Raw genomic sequence first — 9,459 nt, forward strand, 5'->3', positions numbered from 1 at the left:
GAACAAAGATTTTATGTACTGCCTAAAATTCATAAGGATGCAACAAAGTGGATGGGTCCCTTTAAAATCCGCCAATAGTTTCAGACTGTGAAAACGAAACTGTATCTCGATTTCTTTTTAAATCCCTTGCCTATCAGACAGCCTGCCTATGTTAGGGACACATCATTTTGTTGAAGTAGTTAATTTAGTACTCCCACCAAAATTCTAGTTTTTCTCTGTGGATGTAGAGAATCTTTACACAAACATCCCTATTTCAGCTGGATGGGTTGTGTTAAACCAGGGCCGGTCTCCTGCACCCTTCAGGTGTCTACTTCAACACACCTGAGTCGAACAATGAGGTCGTTATCAGGACTCTGGAGAACCTGACTGCACTGAGGAGGAGATTCAGCTGTTGGATCCAGGTGCGTTGGACCAGGGAGACACCNAAAACGTTCACAAACTGAGATTCCGGGACCTCAAAAGTATTGCCCCGTACATAAAATGTTTGCCTCTGATGAGATTCAAGAGGAAGAGGAAAGACAAGAGTTCAAAGCTCGAGAATCTTCTGTGCGATTCAGAGATGCTCCAAGGAATTTATGTTTTCGCATCCACCTGAATAATGTGTAGTTGTGCCCCTGCTTTAATATCACGGTGGGGCCACAAGAATGAGACCCCTGTTCTAAGTAGAGGAATCATGAGCAGAAGTTACATTTACAGAATAGAAATGATTTCTGTCCAAGTTCTGCTCAGAGCTCCAGGATGAATCTAAACGCTGATGGACCATCAGATGGATCTGATCTGTGATCAATCCTCCATCAGAACCAAACCTGGTGGATCCATCTGCTGATCAGCCTGTTTTCTCTCCAGTCAGAATGAAATGAGCCTCAGATGCTTTCAGACGATGAGACAAACTGAGGAAGTTATTATTTACGTCCTTTAGTTTATTTTCTTTATTTTTCAGGTTATTGTCTGAGGATAAATGTTCAATTTCATCATTTAAATAATAAAATCATCAGGTTTTGGCATCACACATTTTTTGTGCATACGCTGCTTTAGACATGAGGCCTGATGGTTTCAGATGAAAAACTTCATTTATTTTCCTGAAAAGTGAAAATTCTTGAATTTAAACAGACCCAGAACCGGGTCCAGAACTCTGCCAGGAGAGTTCTGGACCCGGTTCTGGTGAACTGATTTAGTCATGATTTACATCTTTATTACAGAGAAATCATAAAGGGTTGATAATAACCGATCCTGATCCGACGTCGCCTCTCAGAGCGGTAACCATAGCAATCGGCTGCCGCTCTGGCAAGGACCTAATCATGGCTGACGGGTCGGTTCTGACCCGGGGAACCTAGTGTGATCTCCAGGAGCCGGCTGATCATCTGGGAGTGTGTAGGGTGAAAGGTCAAGCCGTCCACCTCCATGGCCAGGTTCCCAGTTTTCCCACTTCGTATTCCAAAACGCACCAGTGTTCCCAGGAAAAGCTCCTCCTGGTGGATGCAGAGCGACTGTTAGGACGTTGCTTTATGGTTCTGGTACCATCAGAACCTCACGGTACCTTCTGGACCGACGGCAGGTTCCTCCTCCAGTCCTGCAGTTGCAGGTCACAGGTCACAAGCTGCAGTCCCAGTCCTCTCCTCAGGTAGCGCTGGTGAGCAGGACAGGTGTGGAGCAGGTAGAGCCCACAGGCCACAGCGTAGCCGGCCCAGTTAGAGACACCTGCAGCGGGTCAGAACCAGAACCATCAGAATGTTGCACAATCGATGGATGAAATGAGCGGTTGGATGAACGGTTGGATGCTACCTGCAGTCACGGCGCAGTCGGCAGCCACGTCGCAGGCCACCAAGTCTCCTTTGGGCATCAGCTGCTTCACCTTCTCCTTCACCTTGCCCATCCCCAACTCGTTGCCTCCGTCTCCGATCCCTGTGGGAACACGGGTCACCTGACCGGTCACTCTGAGGAACTGGGCCGGATCCATGGCGTCAGGCTTCCTGAGCTGGACTCACCTGTGGTCATGACTCCGGGAATGTTCTGAGCGGCGAGGAACAGGTCGTCTATCGGATCCACCAGGTGTTTGATGTTTTCTCCTCTCATGTTGTAATAGTTGCCGTCCTGAGCCCGGCCGCTGCGCTCTATCGCCACCAGGTGGTCGAACCTGGTCAGAGGTGGCATAACCACAATGACTATACTAAGTTGTAAAACATGCTGTGACCTTGACACACATTAGCATTAGCTTCAGCTAAACACTAGCCTGGTATGGAGCGTTAGCATTAGCTTCTTCTAAGTACTATTTAGGTACTTAGGGGAACTAATGTGGAGTAGTGCCCTAGGGTTAGCACAGCTAGCATCTTAGCTAGTGAGTCCCACTGCTGGTCTTGGTCACCAATCATTCTTTGACCAGGAGGTTTGGGAGAGGCCTGCGGACCCAACAACATCGTACTGAGAAGCACGGTGGTGGAGGGTGACGGTGTGGGCTGGAGCTCCTGGACCTGCTCTACTTAGAGTGACCTGAGTGAGGACCAACGGTGTTCAGGTCATCTGACCTGGGCTTGGTGGGGTCTCCATGGTGACACAGGAAGTGCATTGCAGAGTCAGGACCGCGATCCTCGAAGATGACCAATGGGATGGCAGCTTTGAGGACTCCTAATGGAGGAAACGTCCAATCAGCATCTGTCTCTTAAAATCCCACCAACCAATGAGCGCTAAGCCCAAAGCCTCACCTGTCCTCACCGCTTCGTCCACCAGAGCTCGGTTCATGTCTGCCGCCCTGTGGTCCGTCAGCAGCGTCACCCGTTTCCCTAGAGACAGCAACATGGTTGCCATGGCAATAGCTCCGGGCGGCCCGTCTGTCTCATCCGGAGGACTAGTCAGGAAACAGGAAGACACCCGAGGTCAGATAGGAAGTAAGTACACCCAGAAATTATTTCTACAGGACATTACAAAGAGTTTTACAGGAGTTAAAATTAAATACAAACAAACCAACAGAAAGCAGAAAAAGAATCTAAAGCTAATAAACTAGATATTCCTGTTTCAGGGTTGCTAGGTGAGCTCTACATTTGTAAATCTCCACAGTTTCTGAGTAATAATAAAAACTAAATGTTCCTTTTCTGCGTTGTAATAATAGGAGTCTGAATAATAATCTAAGAAGTTCTTAGAAGTTTTCTAAGAAGTCAGGACACATCGGACCGGTTCTGTTCTGGGTTCTGTTCGGGAAGAACTAGGTGTGCAGCTTACCTGTGCTGGTGGTGGGTGGGGAAACCGGTTACTATGGCAACAGAAGAGGAGTGGGACAGCGCCAGGCAGCAGCGGAGGAGTTCATCCTGGACAAACAGAGCGGCGATTCCACGCTGACCTGCAGAACCACAGAACCAGAACTGGAACCTTTAGAACCCGACCAGAACCTTCTGAGATGGTGTCAGAAGGTCTTGTGTTCCGGTTCCTCTCATCAGAACTGGACCTTTACCCGGGTCGTCCCCAATGATGCGCTCCAGCTGCCGGATCTTCCCAGCCGTGGCCTTGGAGACCAGGCTGTACAGCAAGGGATTGTGGGTAACCAGGAAGCAGAGCGGGGTCAGCTGTGGGTCGGTGTTGGCTGACGGAGCGTCTGGGATGTCGGTCAGGAACATGCAGCCTGGGGAGTGGCTGAACGCCAGAGGCGGTTCTGAAAGGTCCAAACAGACAGCAGTTATGGCCATGTGAGTAAATATAACTGCTGGTCGGTTCCGGTCCCTCACTGCTGCTCAGGATGGCTTCTATAGACGTCACTCCACAGGCCCAGAAGACGGGAACGTCACCGGGTCGGAGCTCCACCGGGTCACCGTAGTCCGGTCGGGTCAGATCCAGAATGCCCAGCAGAGCTGCAGAGAAAGCATCACTGATGAGCCTCAGCAGGCGGTTCTGGGTCCCGGCCGGTCCGGACCGCTTAGCACCTGGGTCTCCGACGTGAACCGGAGCGCCATGAGCCCGTGGGTTCTGATGGGTCACCTCCACGGCTGCGTCCAGCAGCCCGGCCGGCACCGGGCGCATGGTGACCACCAGGGGGCAGCGGAACTCCCCTTTGGGAATGCAGTGCACCGCGGTCTGCAAGACACCGCCACTAGGGGTCAGCAAAGGAAGGACACCCTACGGTACCTGCAGAACACTCAGCAGTGTTCCGGTCAGGTTCTGGTCGAGTTCAGAACTGAACAGAACCGCTGCTGTCCGGAATAGTCCTGGTCCTACCCGGAACATGCTGACATTCCGGCCCTGTTCCACGTTCCGGACCGGAACCCCGGCCTCCTCCAGCCGGCCCTCGAAGCCAAAACTGCAGCCCAGGTAGAAGGTCACCATGTCCGCCAGCTGAGACCCAGTTCTAGACAGACAGAACCAGCAGTTAGCAGCAGGACTCCCTAGATGGGCTAGCCCGGTTCTGACCCACCTGGCCGGATCGCTGTAGCTCTGCAGGCTGGAGACGGTCTTCACCAGGCGACCGTCCTCATAGACGCAGAACTCGGAGATGTCCGTCCTGAAGACAGGACATCATGAGGGAACCGGGTTCTGGTGGTGCCACTGTGGCCCAGAACCTCCCAGGAGATTCTAGGACAGGGGCGGGCAGCTCCAGGCCTGGAGGGTCTCCTGCAACCTTTAGGTGTGTCTCTACTTCGACACACCCGAGTCAAACAATGAGGTCGTTATCAGGACTCTGGAGAACCTGACTGCACTGAGGAGGAGATTCAGCTGTTGGATCCAGGTGCGTTGGACCAGGGAGACACCGGACCTCCAGGACCAGGACTGCCCAGCCCTGTTCTAGAACCTCTGTTGGATGCAAAGCGGCAGCAGAGGATCTTTCATTCTCACCAACCTGATGTCAGCATGTTTAGCCAGAGGCTCACAGGAAGTCTCTCCTGATTGGCTGCGGTACAGCAGAGGAAGGGGGGCGGGGTTACTGTGACAGAAGTCCTCGAAGTCGTCAGCAATGCGGCGCGGCAGGACCACGACGTTGGCCTGCTGGTATCCTGATGAAGACACACTGTGGTCAGAAAGATGCTGAACGGATCTGATCATTATGGGTCATAATGATCAGATGATCATTATGGCTAACGCTGCAGCCTCTTTGGTTCTGGTCCGCCGGGCCGGGGGTCCACAGGCTCCACAAATCTTCACACTCCAGAGTTACTGATGGTGTTCCACAGAGCTCTGGCTGCTTTCAGTTGGTAAAATCATCAGACAGCATGCTGATGATACTCAGCTATTTCTGTTCATAAACCCTGAAGAATCCAATACTCTGCAGACACAGACGGGTCCTGAGAACTTTAGTCAGAGACAGACGACCCGATTATTTTCTAGATGTACACAGGAGCGGTTCTAGTTACCCTGATCTAGCTCTAGTTTTCAGGCTTCGTTCATGTAACACATTTACTCCCTGAATCTGATCCCAGGTACTGCAGGAGTAAAGTCCGAGTGCTGCAGGTCATAAACCCATCTTACCGTGAGCCAGGCCAGTCGTGGTTCTTATTTTGGGATGGTTCTGTCTGATTAACAGCCTGAGTTCTCCTGGACCGAGACGGCTTACATTCTGGATCTGATGCATATTCAGATACGGATTATAATCTGCAGCAATTCCTGGAGCCTGACAGCTGAAGAACCGGAGAGCAGGAAGTGCTCCGTTAATGAGCAGCAAAGCCCTGCAAACATTAACAGACAGGGGGCGCCGTCCTGACAGGACCTGCACTACCACCGCCACCCAACACTTCATCCAACCGCACATCGGTCTGAACATCCATCCATCCATCCATCCAACATACATCCAGAACCAGTAGAGGTTCTGGTTCGCTCAGCCAGCAGCTGCAGCTCTGCTCTGATCTCCGACGTTTCCAGTATAAACCAGTCTTTCCAGTCCCAGCTCTTCCTCCAAAACTTTCAGCTCATTTCAATTTGTAATTCCAGGTTCTGGTTCTGATCCAATTCAGAGCCATTCTGTCTTTCCAGATCAGAACCCTAACCCTGCAGAGGAAGCTCCATGTTTCCAAGGTCATTGGGGTCGTCACCTTGAGACGAGGACGAGTGTCTCCTGAGACTCCTCCAGGTCCGCCGGCAGCCTGTCCTCATGACAGACAGCATGTCTCGCCTGAAGGAGACATGGAAACCAGAGATCATATCCACCTCCAGGACAGTTGCCATGGAGACACAGTTGCCATGGAGAGCATGCTCATAACGTCCCCCGCAGGGGGGACGTTATGAGCATGCTCAGAACGTCCAGTCTAATCCAATCTCAAGTCTTCTGCAGCCTAACAGGTTTTATTCCTGGATTTATCTCCATCTGTCCTCACACAGCATGATGCTGCCACCACCATGTATCCCTGGATCTGGACTCTGATGAGTCCGTTGGACGGCCAGCCAGCCATGGTCAATGTTAACATCCTCCTCAATTATTCCTTAAATCTGAACATGTGGGACTGAGATTAAAGGCTTAATGAGGAATAATTTTCCAACATCTTATAGCCGTATTGGAGGACCAGCTGCTCGTCGCCACTGAGAAAACCAACATTTAGTTATTCTATTATTTACATTTTAATACATTTGAACAATTTTTAGAATAGTATAAATCAGCTTATAGCAGATTTGTATGCCAAATTAAGTGTTAAATGATTGAAAAACAACTGTTCTATATTTAGGATAGTTATTAAATGTTCATGTGGTAACTGGGGTTTTCAGAGCCAAGCAGAGTTGGGGGACCGGGGGAAGGAGACTCGGTTCGGTCTGCAGAGACTTGAGGCTGGACTCGGACCGAAACACAGCTGAAAGGGTTTACCACACCAACTTTATTTATAAAGCACTTTAAAACAACCACAGCTGATACAAAGTGCTGTACATCAAAACACAACATAATAAAAAACATAAAAACTTAGTTTAAAAACAAAAACATATAATTTAAAACTAGATCCCGCTGGAGTTGAAAGCCAAATAAAATAGATGGGTTTTAAGACGAGCTTTGAGGCTCCTGGTCCAAAATAACCTTTAAATCAGGACCAAACAGGAAATAAAAACTCTCCTGATATTTTCCAGCAGTTCATTCCGTCTGTTGGGATCACATTTCAAATAATCAGATTTATTAAAAGAAAAGAAGAATCGTCCGGAACCGGAAGCCACATTTTGGAGTAAACATGTTAAAACTGTTGAAAATCAGGTTATTTTCTGATATCAGTAAGTCGTTATGGATCATCGCCGTTTTCCCTTTTACCTTCAGCATCAAGTTCCGCGTCCTTCTTCTTCTCGTGTTTTATGAGGGTTGGCGAACCAACCATAAAGGAGCGCTACCGCCACCTCGTGGACTGAAGTATTGACAAGAAGTTACCAGGACGAAAATAACTAAGGTAAAATACTAAAGGATTTGCTTAATTTTCTCTTTAATACTGTCACTGTCGATCAGCCTTCAAAATAAAACTACTCTCGAAAACAGTCGAGTCCGTCTCAAGATCAGATCTCTGAAAATTATTTCCTATAAAAATTATTTCAGCTTCGGGTTCACATAAAACCTGGTTCTTTGTGAAAAGCGCCGCCTGGTGGACCCAAACAGAACTGCTACAGACCTGGAGAACCTGAGAAGAACTGAGCAGTTAGGAAAACGTTCTGGTTGTGGTTCTGGTTCTGGTTGGTGAGAAAATGGTCAGCATTTCAAAACCGGTGGTTCTGGGACCTCCTGAACTCTAGCAGGGTGTGAATACTTCTGGACCTATTCTAAATAGCCTTGGTTCTGGTTCTGATGTCCAGCGGATCTGTCCTGCTGGATTCTGGGAATACCTTGAATTGGACCACTGGACCAGAACCAGAACTAGGTCCAGAAAAACACAGAAGAGGATTTCAGGAGGAGCTGCAGGGAACAGGGCCGTGCAGAGGCCACTACAGGGGCAGGTGCTCAAAAAAGGGGCCCATCTTACCGCCTTCCAGGACAGTATATTAACAAAGCCACACAGCTTTGAGTTTAATTAATGATAAATTACAAAATTGTGAAATATACAATCAAAGCTAAGGAAAATCTCTATATAGATCATACAACTATGCATATGTAAGATATTTTATTAGTAATTTCTTTCTGCAGGTCTATTTTGTTATNGTACTTTTCTGGATTAGCAGATTACTTTTATAAGCATCCAGACTAGTTTTTAGATTTCACATATTAATTCCACACAAGTTCTAGAAAGTAACCTACAGGTTTTGGAAGGTGTTTAATGATGCGTTCACACCAAGAGCGTTTTGAGCGTCAGGCGCATCTGGTTTATGTTCAAAGTCTATGTGGAGGAGCTTCCAGGGCAGGGCCGTGCAGAGACCACTACAGGGGCAGGTGCTCAAAAAGAGGGGCCCATCTTACCTCCTTCTAGGACAGAATATTAACAAAGCCACTCAGCTTTGAGTTTAATAAACAATGATAAATTACAAAATTGTGACATATACAATCAAAGCTAAGGAACATCTCTATATAGATCAGACAACTATGCATATGTAAGACATTTTATCAGTAATTTCTTTCTGCAGGTCTATTTTGTTATAGGAAAGTATTGAAATATTCAAACCCGCAATTTAGCAAGAAATGTAAATCAGAGCTGGACCACCAGACATATTTTGTCTTTACAGAATTACACTATTAAAATATAAACAGGGGCCCAATGCAACCTTTTAGTGGACTAATCTATAAAAAGAGCTGCCTGGTTGCTGCAGTGGAGATGAAGATGGTCCATTCAGGAAAGCAGAGCTGCAGCAAACTTTAACTGGAACTGCAGAAAAAAAAACACAAGCAAAAGTTTAATTGTTAATGCATGTCACCATGAGATAAGCCTGCTGAGTTTAGCTTAAAAAAGCTTTTTAAAAATTAAAATCACACATTTTTGTCTCATGAAGTGAATTTTTTTGCAAAACAAACTTATTTGTGCTTGTCAGAAATCTTTTCTTGATATTCTAAGTTTTTGTTTGTGACTCAAAGTTTTGCTTGTGATTCTCACATGACGTCGTGGGCGGGGCCTAAAATCACAACAAAAGATTCTGATGTGTGCAAATAAAAGTTTATGTTTGGCAAATAACTTTTTAAGTTCACAAGACAAAAATGAGTTATTCAAAGTTTTTTAAACAAAACTTTATGTTTTAAAAATAAATCATTACAATTCCAAAAGTTTTGATTACAATTGTATTTTACTTAACTGAGGTTAGTTTTTTTTCATTGAATTGGGAAAAATTTAACTCCATACTCTGCGAACCAGACCCTAAACTTAAAGTCTGGATTGAGTTTTTTCCCCTTCATTAATGACTTTTATTACACACATTTTATCTATCATGGTAGTTCAGGTGAGTTATTTTTATTTCTAAATGAATATCCTTGTTGGACTTTTATTTAAGTGCTATTCTCCTTCAAGGTACATTTACCTAACGCCAGAATTAATGCGATGTACATTATGCAGCAAAGGATATTAGACATAAATCCATTATGGAGATGATCGGTTTTGGACGGGC

The 9,459-nt window shown here is 46.9% G+C and overlaps 1 protein-coding gene across 3 annotated transcripts; it reads right to left on the reverse strand.

Moving 5' to 3' along the window:
* Positions 1-1,051: 1,051 nt before the first annotated feature.
* dglucy (D-glutamate cyclase) lies at positions 1,052-7,293 on the reverse strand. 3 transcript variants are annotated; one of them, XM_007575404.2, is made up of 14 exons: positions 7,199-7,293; positions 6,006-6,085; positions 4,820-4,973; positions 4,201-4,483; positions 3,909-4,059; positions 3,714-3,836; positions 3,443-3,640; positions 3,214-3,331; positions 2,700-2,842; positions 2,523-2,622; positions 1,986-2,134; positions 1,783-1,902; positions 1,538-1,698; positions 1,052-1,469 (listed from the first exon to the last, which is right to left on the reverse strand). In XM_007575404.2, the coding sequence occupies exons 2-14, from the start codon at positions 6,076-6,078 to the stop codon at positions 1,293-1,295; spliced, it is 1,950 nt and encodes a 649-aa protein (XP_007575466.1). In that variant the 5' UTR covers positions 6,079-6,085; positions 7,199-7,293; the 3' UTR covers positions 1,052-1,292. The 3 variants fall into 3 exon arrangements, with proteins under 3 accessions (XP_007575466.1, XP_007575465.1, XP_007575464.1); XM_007575403.2 differs by lacking the exons at positions 6,006-6,085; positions 7,199-7,293 and adding an exon at positions 5,446-5,999 and having other exon boundaries at positions 4,201-4,330; positions 4,397-4,483; XM_007575402.2 differs by lacking the exons at positions 6,006-6,085; positions 7,199-7,293 and adding an exon at positions 5,446-5,999.
* Positions 7,294-9,459: the final 2,166 nt, after the last annotated feature.

This window comes from Poecilia formosa, unplaced genomic scaffold (assembly GCF_000485575.1).
Source record: "Poecilia formosa unplaced genomic scaffold, Poecilia_formosa-5.1.2 Scaffold376, whole genome shotgun sequence".
NCBI classification, from domain to species: Eukaryota; Metazoa; Chordata; class Actinopteri; order Cyprinodontiformes; family Poeciliidae; genus Poecilia; species Poecilia formosa.

Coding starts and splice junctions, on each gene's coding strand:
- dglucy (XM_007575402.2), bottom strand. CDS start 5,764: ATGTATGTTGGATGGATGGATGGATGGATGTTCAGACCGATGTGCGGT. Junction 4,484..4,819: donor GCTAAACATGCTGACATCAG/GTTGGTGAGAAT, acceptor TCCTGTCTTCAG/GACGGACATCTCCGAGTTCT. Junction 1,699..1,782: donor CGACTGCGCCGTGACTGCAG/GTAGCATCCAAC, acceptor GACCCGCTGCAG/GTGTCTCTAACTGGGCCGGC.